Source organism: Mobula birostris, chromosome 26, assembly GCF_030028105.1.
Source record: "Mobula birostris isolate sMobBir1 chromosome 26, sMobBir1.hap1, whole genome shotgun sequence".
Taxonomy (NCBI): Eukaryota; Metazoa; Chordata; class Chondrichthyes; order Myliobatiformes; family Myliobatidae; genus Mobula; species Mobula birostris.
This window is the reverse complement of record NC_092395.1, coordinates 4,046,718-4,067,730: the sequence shown is the minus strand read 5'-3', so window position 1 is coordinate 4,067,730 and position 21,013 is coordinate 4,046,718. Positions and strand designations below refer to the sequence as shown.

At 42.0% G+C, this 21,013-nt stretch overlaps 1 protein-coding gene across 5 annotated transcripts in view; it reads right to left on the bottom strand.

The window, feature by feature from the left end:
• nfic (nuclear factor I/C) overlaps positions 1 to 21,013 on the bottom strand; it is a 494,946-nt gene that overhangs the window by 455,167 nt on the left and 18,766 nt on the right. The window contains exon 1 of one of the 5 annotated variants that reach the window (XM_072243878.1): positions 5,158 to 5,253. The exons of the other annotated variants lie outside the window; for them this stretch is intronic. Coding sequence (XP_072099979.1) covers positions 5,158 to 5,175 — 18 coding nt within the window. The 5' untranslated portion in view covers positions 5,176 to 5,253. Of the gene's footprint in view, positions 1 to 5,157; positions 5,254 to 21,013 lie in introns of those variants that run through there. 5 annotated transcript variants of the gene reach the window in all.

The following is a 21,013-nucleotide window of genomic DNA, read 5'->3' as shown; positions in this document are numbered from 1 at the left end:
CCATTAGACACTACACTGTGCTTAGAGTAAACAGTTTTTAAATAGCATCACCTGCGTGTATTTGTGTTCAAAAGGCAGTGACTTTTGTCACTGATATATGGGGGAAAATAAGCAGTAAGACAATTTGGAACTGTTTTGCTCACAGTGGTTTTAAATACTCAGACTCGGAGATGAGATTAACAGCCAGGAGTGAAAATGAAACAATTTCACTACTTCAAAAAGTTAGGCACTCCAAAGAACTTGAAGGCATCGACAATCACCTTGAATGTTACAATGAAAATGAAGATTTGAACGTATTGTATGAAGGCAGTCCATTATCTGCACCAGGCATCTGCGCTGATTTTGTTCTTTTACGCTCAATCAAAAGTGGCAACATACACCAGGTGAATTCCTCCATCAATAACTTTTACAAACTAATACTAGTTATACAGTATTGTAGTACTATTGATAGCGTTCTCATTTGTTCTGTATTTCACTTACATACATAAATTGTTACTCAGTTAAATAGCAGTTTGTCTTTTGTATACTCCTTAAATTATTTCCATGAAACTTCAGCTAACTGGAGCAGCCGCTTAATTGGGCCAAAATGTACTGATCCCGATGTGTCCCGGAATTAACTGCAATCCACTGTAATACCTCTAAAAATATTTATTTTTGTTTTCTTCAGTGTTTGTGGTAAAAAGAAGATGTATGAGAGGTTGTTTGTGTTGTAGGAAATCCCACTCATGATGCTGAGACCATCGCCCACACATACCTGTGGCGGTTGTGGCTTGTGAGGTTTGATCTCACTCTATGGAGAACGTTTCACAAACCACCACTCACTATTAAACCGTAGGCAGCTTCTTTGTTCACTGAAGCAGCTAATGTCTGAATAAGTAGTATGAAAGGGAAATATAACAATAATACAGAAAAGATTTGTGGTGGTACAGAATTAATTTGTTTTTAATCATTCCTCAATACTGAAATCAACACTGGCTGAGAACAGGAAGTAAATATGAAATACAAGAAAGTAATAGCAATACTCAAATTCAGTTGACAGTAGCATCAAAAGAAATATCTTTTATCTCTTTATTTATTTTGAGATACGGCGCAGAACAGGCTCTTCCAGCCCTTCAAGCTGCACCACAACATCAACCCACCGTTTTGACTCCAGCCTAATCACGGAATAATTCACAATGACCAATTAACCTACTACTTAGTAACATTTTGGACTGTGGGAGGAAACCAGGGCACCGAGACAAAACCCACACATTCACAGGGAGGTACAAACTTCTCACAGATGATGCTGGAATAGCACTCTGAACTCTGATGCCCCCAACAGTAACAGCAACACACTAACCACTACGCTACCATGGTGCCCTGAAAACAAATCGCTGAAAGTCAGGGACTAAGTCAGGAAAGTCAGGAAAAGTCAAATCATTTAACCTCTTCAGCTTGTCGGATGATTGCATTTCTTACTTTAATGGCTAGAAGACCCATTTTGCTGAATTGGAAAGAGATTAACCCTCCTACTGTATTTCACTGTTTTTCACAAACTATGTTGTGTTTAAATTTGGAAAAAAATTAGAAGTGTGGTTTATGACCCTTCCATTAAATTTGAAAAAACTTGGAGGCCACTTATTCAGCATTTTCGTAAGATGTAATTTGACCATTTCCAACCTTATTTTACTTCTCTGTAGTGTTGGTTGAGAGGGACGGAGTCGTTTTCTTTTCTTCCATCTTTACGTTGTTAAAATTGCCCAGGTCTTTTTTTAGTTTAGTTGATTAATTCTGTTTAGATTAGTTTTTTTTTAGGGGTTTTATTTATCTATTTATTTATTTATTTATTTATTATTTTTTCATGATTTTTGTCTAGATATTTTCTTTTTGTCCTGTACTATTCATTGGTATCCTACATGATCGGGAGTTTTGTCAATTAAATACTATTTTGTTTTATAATTACTCATGTTAAGTATAACAATGTATTCCCAACAACTTTGTATTATCGCTATGTTATATTTATATCCTATGAAACTAATAAAAAGATTGAAAAAGAAAAGAAAAAATTCAGGGATTACAAACTTCAGGCAAACAAGAACATTATAAAGAAAAAGAAAGATTAGCTTTATTTTCACATGTACATACTTCGAAAGTCAAATCAAAGCAATGAGGGATGGTGCTGGGGGCAGCTCACAGTGTCATTGCATTTCCAGCAACAACATAGCATGCCGTCCTCTCACTGACCCTAATATTTCATCCTCGGGGCTGTGGGAGGAAACCAGAATGCCTGGAGGAAACACGCATGGTCACAGGGAAAACGCGGAAACTTCACACAGCCAGCAGCCAGAATCGAACCCCAATCTTGCAGCTGAAGCTATAAAGCATTGCACTAACTGCTAAGCTACCACGCAGTGATAATTAGGAAAGTATATTTTACAACTAATCAAGCAAAACAGAAAACAGTTTTTAATTAAATTATTGTTCAGAATGAATTTGTTTTGATTCAAAAGCCCCAACAAATTCTACTTGAATTTAAGAGCAACGTCTGTCTCGCCTGTGCAAAATTATCTCTGACGATTTTTATTATCTACGGCTCTAAATTGTCTTAGACTTGTAAAGTCCCAGCAACATTCATTTAAGCAACTTCTTCCTCACCTGCATAAAATTATCTACAAGTCTTTTACTCCTTCAGCAGGATCTGAATTCTAGTTGGTTACCAAGTGACAGTTATATTACTTTGATATTCTCAGCAAGAAATGTGATTGTTCACAGTTACCCAAAAGTGAAACATACTGTAATATCATAAGCACTAGAAGAGAGATAACTGGGTTATCTACATGCAGAGATAACAATGTGTTTTTTTAGTTCATTGAGATATAACACAGACCAGGCCCTTCTGGCCCTTCAAGCCACGCCACCCTGCAATCCCCAACTGAACCCCAGCCCAATCACAGGGCAACTTACAATGACTAATTAACCTACCTAAGGTGGTGGGTGGAGATACAACTCTACCAAAGGAGGTGTAAGGCAATCCTTCCCTCCACATGGTCTCCCTTGGGCAAGGTGTAGCACCTGCTTAGGCCCCCACCACACCCCCCCTCCAATCAGAGTTATGTGAAGCCATGGGAGCAGGTGGTGGATGGTCGTATAAGCAGCTGGTGTATATCACAAGTCCTGGTTATGCGACCACTGACGCCGGGCAGTCAATCTCTTAAGAGTATTGATAATGGCTGGTGCCACCAGACTTGTAAAGACACTGCCCAGGAGAAGGCAATGGCAAACCACTTCTGTAGAAAAATTTGCCAAGAATAATCATGGTCATGGAAAGTCCACGATTGGTCACAGCATAGACACGGCATGTACCGAACAAATAAATGAATTAACCTACTAACCGGTACGTCTTTGGACTGTGGGAGGAAACCAGAGCACCTGGAGGAAACCCACATGGTCACAGGGAGAACGTACAAACTCCTTACAGCCAGCATCAGGAATTTATCCTGGGTCGCTGGTATTGTAAAACATTGTGCTAACCACTACACTATCAATTTAAAGCTAGTCTAATCACAGGACAATTTACAATGACCAATTAATCTGCTAACCAGTCTTTGGACTGTGGGAGGAAATAGGAGCACCCAGAGGAAACTCACATGTTCCACAGGGGGGGATACACAAACTCCTTCCAAGGGACACCAGGATTGAACTCTGACCCCCCAAGCTGTAATAGCATCGCGCTAACCACTATGCTATCATGCCACCACGTTATAGAATATATCACATTATATTCACTCACGGAATGACTGAAGTGCATTCACAATACTTTATTTATTATTAATAAATACTCATAAAAAGAGGATGTCTTGAAAAGACATTGTTCAGCAATACGCTTAAAGCATTTTCATAGTTTTATGCTATGTTTGCACAGAATATGAATCCTTGAACTTGCTTGTTAATTAACTTTAGCTTTCTGTTCCATTCAAGCTTCAGCTCCTGACTCTTCATTCTCCACAGCCCCAGAGCAGCATTCTGCCTCAAAATTCTAGGTTCAAGATTGCTTAATGCCTTATCCAGTACACAGGTGTAAAGGAGAATAAAATAATTGTTACTCCAGATCTGATGCAGCGCAAAAAAGAATACAAAAAAATAAAGATCACAATAATAATAAATAAGCACAATAAATATAAATACATAAGAATATAATAAAATAAAGATCACAATAAATATAAATACATAAGGTGGGTAGATATATACATAGATTGATTGTCTATAAAGTGACGCTGGGCACAGGAGTGTCTGTACATAAGGTGGCTCTGACAGGAAATGATAAAGTTGTGGTGGTTGGGGGTGTGGAGGGGTGGATTAGTGGGTGGAGGTGTTGATCAGCCTTACTGCTTGGGGAAAATCACTGTTTTTGAGTCTGGTGGTCCTGGTGTGGATGTTACATAGCCTCCTCCCTGATGGGAGAGGGACAAACAGTCCGTGAGCCTGATAGGTGGGATCCTTCATGATGTTGCAGGCCCCTTTCTGTACATGTGACCTCCTCTCAGGCTTGTGGTAGTACCACATCATAGAGGTAATACCAGCTCTGTCTCTGTCGCAGTGGGACAATCTAACCTCAGAACAGTAGGTTCCCTAACTCTGACTCAACGTTATTTCATCCCTTTTGAATTTTCCTCAGTATTAGAAACAATTGATCTGTTCTACAAAGTATTGATATTGCAAATAGTGGAGCAGAGGTTGTTGTACACCTAGAACACAGACCAGTACAGAACAGGAACAGGCCCTCTGGCCCACAATGTTGTGCCAAACCAATTGAATTAGCAATCAAATGGCTAACTAAACTAATCCCCTCCCATACACACAATGTCCACGTCTTTCCGTTTTCCTCACATTCATGTGCCTATCCAAACAGCTCTTAAAAATCCCTGATGTATCTGCCTTTCCCGTCAGCCCAGGCAATGGATTCCAGGCATCCATTGCTCTCTGTGTAAAACACTTGCCCCTCACATCTCCTTTGAATTTACCCCACTCACTTGAAATACATGCCCTCTGGTATTAGACATTTCAACCCTGGGAAAAAAATATTGTCTGTCTACTCCATCTATGTCTCTCATAATCTTACAAGCCTCTATCGGATCTCCCCTCAGCCACTCCTGAGAAAACAACCCAAGCTTGTCCAACCTCTAATCCAGGCGGCATCCTGATAAATCTCTTCAGCACCCTTTCCAAAAACTTCCTTCCTGTAATGGGGCAACAGTGACTTGATTTCTGTGGCAGTACTGACAGGTAAACTACTGGCACTTCTTGTTATTGCATGGAGTGGACAGTCTGAAATCAAATTGAAAAGTTGTTGTCAATGGTTTGGCAAACTCTACCAGCGACGGTCACTGCAGTCTTCTCTACTGCATAACATGCACAAAATGCTGGAGAACTCAGCAGGCCAGGCAGCATCTATGGAAAGAAATAAAGGCTCAATGCTTCGGGCCAAGACCCTCCACTGAGTCCTGATGAAGAGGCTTGGTGCAAAAAGTCAGCTGTTTATTTATTTCCATAAATGCTGAGTTCTGCCAGCATTTTGTGTTGCTCTGGATTTCCAGTGTCTCAAGTTTAAGTTCAATTGTCATTCAGCCACACATGAATATCCATGAATACAGCTAAATGAAACAGTGTTCCTCAGGGGCCAAGGTGCAAAACACCATACCAACAGTCATACACAGCACAAAGTACATAAAAGCACATATAATTATGATAGCAGTAAACATACGACCACACAAAGAAATCAAAGATAGCTTAAGTCCTTGAGTGACATGGCCCGTAAATTAATGGTGCATGGTTGTTGATGGCAAGAACAAGCCCTCTGCATTTCGCAGACGAACACACACACACAGCAACACCTACGGGATGGGCCAGCATGGATGCCATGCCATGCCACACCACCTCTGGCGTCTCTGTCCTGGGAGGCTGCAAAAGGCGAACCTGCAGAATCTCATTAAGGAAAATTCCTTCAACTAATTTCAGCCATTTAAAAACCATTCTTGCTATTAACTCCATCAAAAAAAAATTATAAAGGCCGGCCCAGATTGTACAAGAATTCCATTCTCCAGTTTTGTCTGTGAGCCTGTTTCTTTGCAAGTCAGAAATGTCCATTTTGGGTAGCTACCCACATTGTATCAACTGCACAAGGAGGAGGGTTGGGCTTGGGACTAGGAACCCTATTCCATAAAAACCCAGAGCTACAGAAACTGCAAAGACCTCATCTCTGGGAATGGAAGGATCTTTGCTGAGAAGACATAAAGTCATGTGGAGCAAGTGGAAGCCACGGGACTGATGACAGAGTATTTTGGCGACACTGCCTATACCCCAGTAGGAGTGATGGGCTTCAGAAGAAGAGCCCATATTCCATTGCTTCACACACACTTGTTACAAAACTTACATCTTATTGAACCATCATCCTGACAACATCCATAAGGTAACAAATAGTATATACACTGTATCCAATCATTAATGAATACTATGAAACACTTATGATTATAACTTGAAAAAAGTTTGAAAATATAGAGGAGAATTTGCATAAAGTCAAATATCTGTAGGTCTATTATTTGTAACCTGAGAAGACCTGCGCTAGGTTGCAGTAGAATATAAAACATAGAACAGTACAGCACAGTAAAGGCCCTCAGCCATGATGTTGTGCCAAGCCTTTAATCAATTTTACCCTTCTTTCCCTCTACTTTTCTATCATCCATGTGCCCACTGATGAGTCTCTTAAATGCCCCTAATGTATCTGAGGCCATCTATCAGGCCTGCTCCTGCAGGCACCTCCCAGTCTCCACCCAGCTAATAGGATTCACCTGCTGCCCATTCCAGACACATCGCAGACAGCCTATTTTAACCTGAGTTCTCTATTTAATCCACAGTCCTTGTTCACTCATCGAACCAATTAGTTGCTCCTAGTTTCCTGGGTGTCTGGCTTCTGTTCTCTCTTGGTTTATGGTCCCTCATGGTTTGTTATTTTGCTGTCTAGTATTAAGGTTATCGTTCATTCACTGCTGTACCATCGCTGCCGCTCTGCTTTTGGGTCAAGCTTCTTCTACATTTCCTGCCACTACTACCACACCGGACACTCACCACTCTCGGGTTAAAAAAAAAACCTGCTTCTGACATTCCCTACAGCTTTTACTTAGAACTAGATCTTAATTACAGCTGGCAACTACCTCCCCAGCATAGAATTATCTTCACATGAATATTTCAAAATATAAAGATTTTTGATGTTTTTAATTAATGTTTATTTAAAATGCTATTTTAATCAAATATGTGTATTCATTTTCATTTATCACTAGGCATAATATTGGAGGTCCATCATTAAGGTCCCTCACCATCCAGGACATACCTTCTTCTCATTGCTACCACCAGGAGCCTGAAGGCACACACTCAATGATTCAGGATCAGTTTCTTCCCCAATGCCATAAGATTTCTGAATGGACATTGAATCCACAAACGCTTCCGCAGTAGTTTTATATATATAGTGCTTATGAAAAGTATTCACCTCCCCCCTACACCCCAGAAGTTTTCACGTTTTATTGTTTTACAACATTGAATCACAGTAGATTTAATCTGGCTTTTTTGACACTGATTAACGGAAAAAGACCTTTGTGTCAAAGCAAAAACAGATCTCTACAAAGTGACCTAAATAAATTACAAATATAAAATACAAAATGATTTTAATATGACACACCAAATCATCACTTGCAGCCAGTTGGTTTCAGAAGTTGCATAACTAGTTAACTGGAGATCACCTGTGAGCAGTCAAGGTGTTTCAATTGAAAATACACCTGTGTCTGGAAGGTCCAATTGCTGGTGAGTCAGTATCCTGGCAAAAACTACACCATGAAGACAAAAGAACACTCCAAGCATCTCCACGAAAAGGTTATTGAAAAGCACGTCAGGAGATGGATGGATACAAGAAAATTTCCAAGACACTGAATATCCCTTGGAGTACAGTTAAGTAAATCATAAAGAAATGGAAAGAACATGGCACAGCTGTAAATCTGCCTAGAGCAAGCCATCCTCAAAAACTCAGTGACCGTGCAAGAAGGGGACTGGTGAGGGAGGCCACCAAGAGACCTACGTCAGCTCTGGAGGAGTTACAAGCTTCAGTGGCTGAAATTGGAGAGACTGCGCATACAACTGTTGCCCGGGTGCTTCACCAGTCACAGCTTTATGGGAGAGTGGCAAGGGGAATGCCACTGTTGAAAAAAAACCTCACATGAGATCTCAGCTAGAGGTTGTCAAAAGGCACGTGGGAGACTCTGGAGTCAACTGGAAGAAGATTCTATGGTCTGATGAAACCGAAATTGAGCTGTTTGAACGTCAGTCTAAATATTGTTTGGCATAAGCCAAACACTGCACATTGTCAAAAATACACCATCCCTACCATGAAGAATGGTGGTGGCTGCATCATGCTGTGGGGATGCTTCACTGCACCAGGCCCTTGGAGGCTTGGGAAGGTAGAGGGTAAAATGAATGCAGCAAAATACAGAGAAATCCTGGAGGAAAACTTGATGCAGTCGGCAAGAGAACTGTGACTTGCGAGAAGATTTGTTTTCCAGCAAGACAATGACCCCAAGAATAAAGCCAAAGCTACACTGGAATGGCTTAAAAACAACAAAGTTAATGTCCTGGAGTGGCCAAGTCAGAATCCAGGCCTCAATCCAATTGAGAATTTGTGGCTGGGCTTGAAAAGGGCTGTTCACTCACGATCCCCATGCAATCTGAGAGAGCTTGAGCAATTTTATAAAGAAGAATGGAGAAGAAAGAAGAATGCAATGTCTAGATGTGCAAAGCTGATAGAGACCTATCCACATAGACCCAAGGCTGTAATTGCTGCTAAAGGTACATCTACTAAATACTGACTTGAAGGGAATGAATACTTAAGCAATTAATTATTGTGTTTTATACCTGTAATTAATTTGTATCACTTTATAGAGATTTGTTTTCACCTTTGACACAGAAGACTCTTTTTCAGTTGATCAATGTCCAAAAAGCCAAATTAAATCTACTGTGATTCAATATTGTAAAACAATAAAACATGACAACTTCCAAGGGGGTGGGGTGAATACTTTTTATAGGCACTGCTTTTGCGTATATTATAAAATTATTTGACGTTGCAGTGTTCGCCGAGCTTGGCAATTAGCTTGCAGACATTTCATCACCAGTCGAGGTGACACCCTCAGTGCGCAGTCGCTGATGTTTCTCGCTGGGAGTGTTCATGTTTCTTTGGCTCTTAAGGTTTTTCAGAGGGTGTCTATTTGGATATGTTTGTTTGTGGATTTATTAGAAGAGAACCGCGGTTCTGAAAAGAGGCGCACTGAGGATGTCACCTTGACTGGTGACGAAACGTCAGCAAGCTAATTGTCAGGCGACATCAAGTGCCTGAAACTGAGCTACCAATATTCCCCACCACCCTATACTAACTGTAATTGATAGTTTATTTTATGTATTGCAAAATAACCGTTGCCGCAAAACAACACATTTCATGACAAATGCCAGTGATGTTGAATCTGATTCTGACTCTAATTAATTAAGAGTGTGTGCACCTTAGTTCCAGATCTATGCTGTGAGAGCTCCTGGCTGTGGCTTGCTGCCCAGCCAGGCTAATGACAGCGCAGGTACCAGATGCCAAGAAATGTTGAACCCATACCTGCGAGCATCAGACGGCGGATAAAGGGAGTGTCTTGCTAAAGAGATAACCAGCTCTCTGTCAGCAGATTTCTTTGAGGTCAGTGGCAAACACCACTATTTTTGCCACTGACCACAAACTCAAATCAGCATTGGCAATGTCACTCTGTGGTATGGAAGCTGCATGGCATCAAAGTTCAAGAGTTCAAAGTTAAAAGTAAATTTATTATCTAAGTACAAACAAGACAAAATCTTTAGCTGCCTGAAATCTGAGCAACACACACAAAATGCTGAAGGAACTCAGAGCAGGCCAGACAGCATCTGTGAAACAGAGTAACCAGTTGACATCTCAAGCCAGGACCTTTCATCAGAACTGGATGGAAAAATGGATGAGAAGTCAGAGTAAGAAGGTGGGGGGAGGGGAGGAGGAAATACAAGGTGGTAGGTGATAGGTGAAGGGGACGAGGTGAAGTAAAGTGCTGGGAAGTTAATTGGTGGAAGAGATGAAGGGGGAATCTGACAGGAGAGGGCAGAAGGTCATGTAAAAAAGGGAAGGGGGAGCAGCACCACAGGGGGAGATGATGGGCAGGTAAGGAGATAAGGTGAGAGAGGGAAATGGGAATGGGAAATGGTGGGGGGGGGGGGCGCTTCTGGATATTCAAGAAATCATCTGTGCCAGGTCTTCACCATCCTCTCTGAGGCAGAACATTTTGTCCTCAGTAAGGGCTTCACCTTTGTCCACCTTCACCAACATCTCAGTGAGTTCTGCACCTGCCACGATGCTGAGCTCTTCTTCTGCCACCTCCGTCTCTGTACCTAGTTCTTTGGCAAGGACTCTCCAGCACGCACCGATAACCCCTTTCTCCTGTCTTCAACCCTCCTCCTTTTCCTGGACTCCATGCTCTAGTCTTCTGCCTGCTCTGGATCTTCTCATTGCCAACTGTCAATGAGACATCAACCGTCTCGACTTTATACCTCACTCCATCGGAACGCACTGCTCTCCACTAATCTTAACCTCACCATCAAACCTGCAGATAATGGTGGTGCTATAGTAGTCTGGCAGACTGACATCTATCTTGATGAGGCCAGGTGACAACTGTCAGACACCTCTTCTTACTAACCCCTCAGACGGGATCCCACTAAAGAACAACAGACCACTGTCTCCCATCACTGACCTTATTAACTCTGGGGATCTCCCGTCCACTGCCATCAACCTCATAATTTCCTCACCCCGCACTTCCCGTCTCTGCCTGTCCAGGTAGGCCCATTGTTTCTGCTTGTTCCTGCCCCAATGAACTTGTACCTGCAAACCGCGATTAGTTTTATCCCCCCTGGTTCAGTCCCTTCCTACTGACATCCGTAACACTTCACATGCTCTTACACTATAGATGTCCGGTCCCCATACACATCCATCCCTCACCAGGAAGGACTCAAAGCTCTACATTTTCTGGACACCAGACCCAACCGGTTTCCTCCACCATCACTCTCCTCCGTCTGACACAACTGGTCCTCACTCTTAATAATTTCTCCTTTGGCTCCTCTCACTTCCTTCAAACCAAAGGTGTAGCCATGGGCAACTGCATGCGTCCCAGCTACGCCTGCCTTTTAATCAGCTACGAGGAACAGTCTATGTTCCAAGCCTATACCGGCATCATGCCCCTGCTCTTCCTATGCTACATCAGCAAATGCATTGGTGCTGCTTCCTGCACCCATGCAGAGTTCATCGACTTCACCAACTTTGCCTCCAGCTTCCACCCTACCCTCAAATTTCCCTGGTCCATTTCTCTCTGTCTCTATCTCTGGAGATAGCTTATCTACTGAAGCACATAATTTCTCCCCCCCCCCCCCCACTTTCAGGTTTCCACAGAGATCACTCCTGAAGTGCTTCCATTGTCCATTCTCCCTCCCCACTGATCTCCCTCCTGGCACTTATCCTTGCAAGCAGAACAAGTGCTTCACCTGCCCCTACACCTCCTCCCTCACTACCATTCAGGGCCCCAAACAGTCCTTCCAGGTGAGGCGACACTTCACATGTGAGTCTACTGAGGTCATCTGTATCTGGTGCTCCCAGTGTGGCCTCCTGTATGTCAGTGAGACCCAATGTAGATTGGGAGACCGCTTGGCCAAGCATCTACGCTCCATCCGCCAGAAAAAGTGGGATCTCCCAGTGGCCACCCATTTTACTTCCACTTCCCATTCCCATTCCCATTCTGACATATCAGTCCATGGCCTCCTCTGCTGCTGCAATGAGGCCACACTCAGGCCAGAGGAGCAAAACCTTATATTCTGTCTGGATAGCCTCCGACCTGATGGCATGAACATCGATTTCTTGATCCACCGGCAATATCCCCACCCCCCACCATTCCTATTTCCCTCTCTCATCTTATCTCCTTACCTGCCCATCACCTCCGCCTAGTTTCACCTATCACCTCCCCTCAACCCACCTTCTTACTCTGACTTCTCATCTTTTTTCTCCAGTTCTGATGAAGAGTCTCGGTCTGAAACGTCCACTGTTTACTCTTTTCCATAGATGCTGCCTGGTCTGCTGAGTTCCTCCAGCATTTTGTGTGTATTACTTATTATCTAAGTTCCTATATGTCACCATATACAACGCTGAGATTCATTTTCTTGTGGGCATACACAATAAATCCATAATAAAATAATAACCATACTAAAACCAATAAAAGACCACACCAACTGGCTGTACAACCAGTGTGCAAAAGATAACAAACTGTGCAAATGCAAAAAGGCAAAATAATAATAATAATAAATAAATAAGCAATAAGCATTGAGAAATGAGATGAAGACTCAGTGAAAGTGAGTCATTAGGTTGTGGAAACAGTTCAGTGATGAAATGAACTTGAGTGAAGTTATCCTCTTTGGTTCAAGAACCCAATGGTTGAGTGGTAAGGATTATCCTCCATAGAACAAGACCCTACAGGCTGCTGAGTGAAAACTGCTGGGAGTTTCACCAGGGTCTCCTTCCCCTTATTTGTGACACTTACTGGCAGCATTGCAGATGAAGGGCCCAGAATATTGTTGAGGATCCCTACCACCCATCCCCAATCTCTTTGATCCACTACCTTCAGGAAGAAGGAACAGGAGCATTGGGACTAGGACTGCCAAACTGGGTAACAGCTTCTTCCCTCAGGCTGTGAGACTAATGAATACACTGCCACAAACAAGGTCTCATCACTAGGACAGTGAGCTGTTTACCGTTTACCTGTGTTGTGCACTACATGCATGTTGAATTATATTTTATTAACTTATTTATTTTATTTAATGTGCTGTGTGTGATATATGTGTTGTGGGTGCACTGTGGTCTGGAGGGATGTTGTTTCGTTTGGTTGTATACATGTACAGTCAGATGACAATAAAGATGAACTTGAACTTGAAGATAATGCTTTTGTTTATGACTCCCAAGGAAATGTCCCAAATGAGTTCCAAGTCAATTCAAGTTTATTGACATTTAACTATATACATATATTTAATGTATATAACCATATAATGTACGAAGTATAAAGAAACAAGACGTTTCTCCGAACCAGGGTGTAAAACACACCTAACATGCGATAAATTATGAAGGTAAGGATAAAATCTGTCATGTCCTGTCCTTATTCACCAAATTACCTGGTATCAATGTCTAACATATAGAACACAGAACGTAGAACACTACAGTACAGTACAGGCCATTCAGCCCACAACAACATACTGACCTTTTAATCTACTCTATTATTAGTTTACCCCTTTCCCTTGTATCCAACCCATAACCTTCCTTTTTCCTTTCATCCAGTTGACAAATGAAGAGAAAACTGGATATATATACATACGATATACCACACACATACAAATATACAGTATGTTTTGCACTATATTCTATATGTATAACTATGCGGCTGCCCCAATTACCCAAAAGTTTATGGAAATAGTTAAAAGCTACAAAAAGACATATGGGTATAATATAACATATAACATAAAAAGTTTAAAACTACCATTTCACTGAGTAACAATCATGTATTTAAATGAAATACAGAATAAATGAAAATACCGCTAAAACTACTGTGTACTATAAAAATGGGTATTAGTTCCTAATAGTTATTGTCGGAGGATTTCATTCAGTGTATGCTGCTGTGATCACCATAAATGAACAAAATCAAAGCAGACACCTAGGAAGATAATGGACTGCTTTCATACAATAATTTCCATAATTGCATTCTCGAAATCTTCATTTTCATTGTGACTTTCAAGATGATTGTCGATACCTTCAAGTTCTTCATAGTTCCTAACTTGCTGAAGCAGTGATAACTGTTTGATTTTCACTCCTGACCATTTCTGGCATCTCCAAGTCTGAATGCTTGAAACCGCAGTGAGCAAACAGTTCTGAATAGTCTTGCAGCTAATTTCTCATAAACTATCAGTGACAGAAGTCACTGCATTTTGAACACAAACATGCAAGTGACGCTACTTAAAAACTGTGCACAAATATACCAAATACCATAAAATATACCATAAAATATATATATATATATATATATATATATTTTATGTCTTGGACTGTACTGCTGCCACAAAAGAACAAATTTCACAACATATGTCAGTGATAATAAACTTGATTCTAATTCTGATTTCTCAGCTGCAGGTGACACTATTTGAAGAACAGAGAGGTCCCTTGTGTACAGACCACTAACTGTCCCTCACCAGTGCCATCAAAATATTGATCACTTAATCACCCACTGCGGCTGGGATCCAGCTGCCACTTCTGTCAATGTCACAAAGATGACTGTAATATTTTTCCATAATCTGTTGTTAAGAAGCATGTTAAAGAATCCTAAGGATTAGATGCTTTAAAGTGTAAATTAAGTCATTGCATGTACACACGTCAACCTGTTTATGTGAAATGGTAGGTAGCATAGTGGTTAGCACAACACTAAAGTATCAATGACTGGGGTTCAATTCCCACTATTGTCTGTAATGAGTCTGTACATTCTCCTCGTGAGTGTGTGGGTCTCCTCCAGATACTCTGTTTTCCTCCCACAGTCCATAGCCCTACCGATTGGTGGATTATTTGGTGTGATTGGGCCATGTGGGCTCTTTGGGCCTGAAGGGCCTTTTTACTGCGCTGTATCTTTCAATTATAAAAATTATCAATTACCTGAACTGACAAGGTGACATTTGGAGAGTTATTAATGTATTGAGATGTTCATAAAAGTACAAGACTGGAGTTCAGGCTTAAACTTTAAGTCTGAGATGACAGACTCGCATGATCAAGCTTGCATTTCCAAGAGGGAAGGAAAGAAATGTGCTGCAGGGAGTTCTTTCATGTTCAATATTAATAGTAAATCAGCATATAATGGATATATTAATCGTTTTCTATATGTAGCAAACAGCACAAGCTTGCCCTTGGCTTTAACTAATAACAATTAGGATAGATACCACTCCAGTAGCAAGCTGGATTCAATCCTTTTAACCCCTCATTTCCTCTCTTGGCCATAAGGTTATAAATCAATAAAAGTTAAATGTCAAGATGTGGGATTCAAGGTTAAAGATCATTTATCACGTGTACATCAAAACGTCCAGTGAAATGTGCTGCTTGCATGAACAACCAACAACTAATACTCCCCAGGTTGTGATGGGGGTGGCTGCAAGAGTCGCCACACATTCCGGTGCCAACATAGCACAGCAACAATGTTCAGCAGGACAACACAGAATACATGAAAACAATCGTCCTTCTCCATCTCTCCCACACTCTCAGGCCTGTTCCCCTCCCCTCCCCACCTCTTTCTCTCCCATTCCTCCTTGCTTGCCTCTGTCATTCCTCTCACACTCTACCCCTCTCTCTCCCTCACTCCTGTCTCTCTCCCTCTCCCTTCCATCTCCCTCTACCCTTTCTCTTCGCCTCCCTATCTCTCTCCCTTCTCCCCCTCCCTCTTTCCCACATTCCCCCTCTCTCTCCCTTTACTGTTTCCTCCTCTCCCTCACTGTCACTCTCTACTCCATCTCTCTCTTGCCCTCCCCTCGCTCCTTTTATCTTTCTTCCTCCTTTCTCTCCTTCACCTCCTTCTCTTCCCCCTCCCCCTATATCTCCCGCTTCCCTCTCTCCACCTTCCCCTCTTCTTTCACCCTTCTCTCTCTTGTTCCCCCTTGTCTCTCTCCTTTTTTCTCTTTCCCCTCTCCCTCTCTCCCACCCTCCCTCCCGTCTCACTCTCTACTCCACCACCCTCTCTCCCTCCCTTTCCCCCACCTCTCTCCCCCTCTTCCTTCCCACTCTCTCTTACCATCTCTCTCCATGACAGCCCAAGAAAGAAAATATAATCAAACCATTTCTTCAACAAAGCCTTGAATCACCTCTTGGCTTCTCTGTGAAACGTTTGGGCATATTTCAGTAGATCTAAAGGACACAGTGAATTCTGCTGGCATTACCATTGCTCGTTTGTACACCCTTCAGAAATTGTCCAGCAAATGTTTTTGGTTTGGACTCCTAAAATTCACAGGAATTCAGGATCAAGCGTGAGTAAGAGGAAATATTTTTCTCAGGAAATACAGTCATAGACTTGGGGAAGTGGATCTACTAAAGGAGGCCCAAAGTTTTTTTTAAGAAAGTATAAAATGCTATGAACAAGATCAGAACATGACTAGTGTGACAAATCTAACCTCCTCAGAAGTAAATTTGAGAGAAAAATCCCACCAGAATGCATATTTGTAAAAGGATTTGTACAGTTTTTGAGGTAAGTATGTAGTATATTCTCATTCATTTTCATACTTGACATTCAGGAAGTGAAGTAATAAAGGGAAAATAATACTTAATGGTGTAAAATTGCCCAACTGCTCAGAAGTCTGCACAGACTCCCATTAGAACATCGACAAATTAAATATTTAGTTTTCTCTGATGCACTGGATTTATACATGGCTTTCATTAAAACACCAAAAAGAAGTTGCTGAAGAAATAACACTTGTTAATTTCCAGCCATTTTCATATTACTGATATTTCTATTGCTGCAGAGACCAGTAACTTATGAACCAACAAATAAGACAATTTATTTAAATCGGAGGTGGTGCATGTTGCACGCTTATTATTAGTTTATACACTCAGTGACAACCAGGTTCCTCCTGTATCTAATCAAGTGCCATTGAGTGCCTGCTCATGATCTTCTGCTGCTGTAGCAGCTCCACTGCAAGATCTGACATGTGCATCTGGGGATGCTCTGTTGCAACACGTGCTTATTTGAGTTATTGTCACCTTCCTGTCAGCTTGAACCAGTCTGGCCATTCTCCTCTGACTTCTCATTAGCAAAGACGAATAAATCTGCAGATGCTGAAAATCCAAGCAGTACACACAAAATGCTGGAGGAACTCAGCAACAGCACCTCTCATTAACGAGACATTTTTGCCCACAGAACTGCTGCTCACTAAATGTTTCTTTTTATTTTTCACACCGTTCTCTATAAACTCTAGAGACTGTTGTGCCTGAAAATCCCAGGAGATCAGCACCAACAATCATTCCATGGTCAAAGTCACTTAGATCACATTTCTTCCCCATTCTGATCCTTGGTCTGAGCAACAATTGAAGCTCTTGACCATGTTGCATGATTTTATGCATTGAGTTGCTGCCACATGATTGGCTGATTAGATATTTGCATTAACGAGCAGGTGTACCTAGTAAAGCGGCCACTGAGTGTGGATTTGCACCCATCACGCTGGACAGAAAGTCGCCATACACTGCTTTCATCCCTCACACCATGTGTTATTCCTATTGAAAGTAAATTTGGCCAAAGAGCAGAAAATAGATTAACAACTTGATGGCTGTGTTTTTTTTTAAATACTTGACAGCAACTAACTTTCTCCAACTGTGCTCACAAGAACACAGTACTGAAAAACCTCTAACTAAACCATTTGCAAAGATGATCTGTTGACTTTCCTGAGCTTCATGTCAAAAGCAAGTGAATTCAGTAATATGATTATAAACCAGACAGTATATTGCTCCGCAGATGTCTCACTTTCAGATCAAGTTCAAGCTCAGTTTACTGTCATCCAGCCGTACGCATGTATATTATGGGTGGCAGGGTAAGGATGTGTCTCTACCAAAGAAGTGTAAGGCACTCCTTCCCTCCGCTAACCTGCAGGTCACCCTTGGACAAGGTGTAGCACCTGTTTAGTGCCCCGATCAGGGTCACGTGAAGTCATGGGAGTAGGTGGTTGATGGTCGTCTGAGCAGCTGGTGCAGACCATCAGTCTTGGTTATGTGACCACTCACGCCGGCCAGACAACCTCCAAAGAGCATTGATAATAGCTAGGGTCACCCGTCTTGCAAAGACACTGACTAGAAGAAGGCAACGGCAAACCACTATTTGCCGAGAATAGTCATGGTCATGAAAAGACCATGATCACGTACATTATACAACATGGCATATAATAAATAATATGATGCATGTATATGGTTGAATGACAATAAACAATTTCCTCCAGACCAAGGTGAACGACACAGTAAATATTATTCACACACAACACAACAGATAATGTAATATTACCACACGAAGGAGTGTTACCATATAAACACATAAATATTACCATAAATAACCTGGTTCATGCCAACCTGATGGCATGAATATTGATTTCTCCTTCCAGTAATTTTTCTCCTTTCCCTTCTCTCCTCTTCTGCTCCTTACTCTGGCCTCTTCCCTCCTCTCCTCACCTGCCGATCACCTCCCCCTGGCGCCCCTCCTCCTTCCCTTTATCCCCTGGCCATTTGCCTCCACGATCAAATTCCTTCTTCTCTAGTCCTTTACCTTTCCCTCTTACCTGGCTTCATCTATCACCTTCTAGCTTGCCCTCCTTCCTCACACCCATCTTTTTATTCTGGCATCTTCCCCCTTCATTTTCAGTCTTGATGAAGGATGTCAGCCTGAGATGTCGACTGTTTATTCATCTCCATAGACGCTGCCTGATCTGCTGAGGTCTCCAGCATTTTGTATATGTGGCTCCCTATTTCCAGCATCAGTAGAATCTTTTATGTTTAACAAATAATAAAGTGTATTTGTGAGACAAGTTAAAAAGTAAAAAGTAAACAGTATAACATTTCTGGTGCTTCATTCCCGATGAGACCTGGCTGGTGGCAGGGAGTTCAGTAGTCTCACGGCCTGGGGGAAGAAGCTATTTCTCATCCTAAAAGTCCTTGTCTTAATCCTATGATACCTCCTACCTGTTGGCAGGAAGTCAAGCAGATTGTTGGATGGACAGGAGGAATCACTGACAATGTTAAGGTCCTTGTGTGTGCAATGCTACTGATAACTATCTCGGATGCGTGGAAGAGAAGCCCTGAGATCCCCCCAGCAGTCCTTGCAATCCTTTGTAGGGTGTTGCAGCCAAATGCCTCGCAATTCCTGTACCAGACAGTGATGCAGCAGGTGAGGACACTTGACGGTCTTCAGTGAGATCTCATTGCTCTTCTGAGCTGTGGCCGCACAAATAATGCCTCATTAATACATCTAATGATTAACCACCTGGAATAATATATCGAATCATAAAATAACGCCACACTATCCTGCTCATCTTCTTGAAGACTCATGTGGCATAGTTATCAAAGACTTAGTTCCAATCTCTTTACTGGCTTGATTCCTTCCCTCTGGAAGCAGGTAATGCATAGTCTGTAGCTCCTGTAATCCACAACCTTGTACAATCACATCTTCATGCATCCTGACATTATTATCCCTTTGACCATGTGGGTTTCCTGCAGGTGCTCCGCTCTCCTCCCACCTTTCAAAGTAAGGTTAGGGTAGAGAGTTGTGGGCATGCTATGGTGGCATGCACCTGAAGACTGGTTGCACCTGCAGGCTGCCCCCAGCACGTCGCAAACCATGACATAAACAAAACAGTGCAATACATATAAGATTACATAAGTAACAATAAGAAGTATTAAAATATTAGTTTCAAAAGAGAGCAAAACAGTGACAGTGTTCATGAGTTCATTGTCTGTTCAGAAAACTGATGGCAGAGGGGAAGAAGTTGTTCCTAAAGCATTGAGTGTGTGTCTTTAGGCTTGTGTGCCTCCTTCCTGATGGTAGCAATTAGAAGTGGGAATGTCCCGGGTGGTGAAGGCCCTAAATGATGGATGCCATCTTCCTGAAGCATTGCCTTTTGAAGATGTCCTCGATGGTGGGGAGGCGAGTGACCATTATGGAGTTGGCTGAGTTTACAACATTCTACGGCCCATGCGAATCCGTGCATTGGAGTCTCCGTATCAGACGGTGATGCAACCAGTTGGAATGCTCTCCACAGTACACCAGTAGAAATTTGCTGGAGTCTTTGGTAACACACCAAATATCTTCAAGCTCCTAAAGAAATACAGCCTCTAGAGTTCCTTCTTCATAATTGCTTCAATATGTAGGGCCCAGGATAGATCTTTAGAAGATGTTGACAACCAGGAATTTGAAGCAGCTTACCCTTTCTACTGCTGATCCCTTGATGAGACTGTTGTTTGTTTCTTTGACTTTCCCTTCCTTAAGTCCACAATCAACTCATTGGTCTTGCTGATGCTGACTGTCTCAAAAGTTTCTGCTTTCCAAATAAATAATCTAAAGTTCTGAAATACAATACTGGTCTGTTTGGTACCAAAAGGACTTATTTGCTATTATATATTTACATCAAAACATTGCATATCATTTAATATGCTGACTCCAAAGGAGGTTTGCATTGATTTTTGTATTGATTTGTCCATTGTATATTTAGAGTTCCTGGCAATTGGCTAGTAAGCAGAATATTAACATCAACAACCTTATACGATCTAGAGAAAAACACCGCAACTTCTCAAAATGGAATCATCACCTAAGCCTCAGGGTAATAAATTAAAACCCATTTACTAACATAGTCATGTTAGGGGTGTCCAGGGGAGCATAGCAACTCTGCTGAAGGTGCTTGTTGTGTCCATTCCAGGGCAGCTCACTCACCTCTGGACCCTACCAGACATTCAGCCCTCACCTGCAGCTCCAGTAGCTGTTTGCATGTGACAGCAGGTACACCCCAGTACACCGCTTTAACAGGCGGGCTAATCCAGGTGAGAGAAGTTGGCAGCATCATATCCTGGTGAAAAAGGGACATGCCTGTCCTAGAACATAAAGCCAGCTCTTGTGGACTAGGTGGATGAGATCAACTATGAGATCCAACAGCCAGGAAGGCGGTTCTGCGATGTTTTGTGGCAAGCGAAAAGCATGGGAATGCACAGATGAAGTCATGGTCATCCACTGCAACCAAGGAAGACCCCAGTTGTGATGATTACTTGTACCACTGGACCCAGACTTCTAAGGACAAGAGAGTGAAACTGCCCCAGTGCAACAGCTTTTCCACTTTAAAAACTCTCCCACACAGGTTT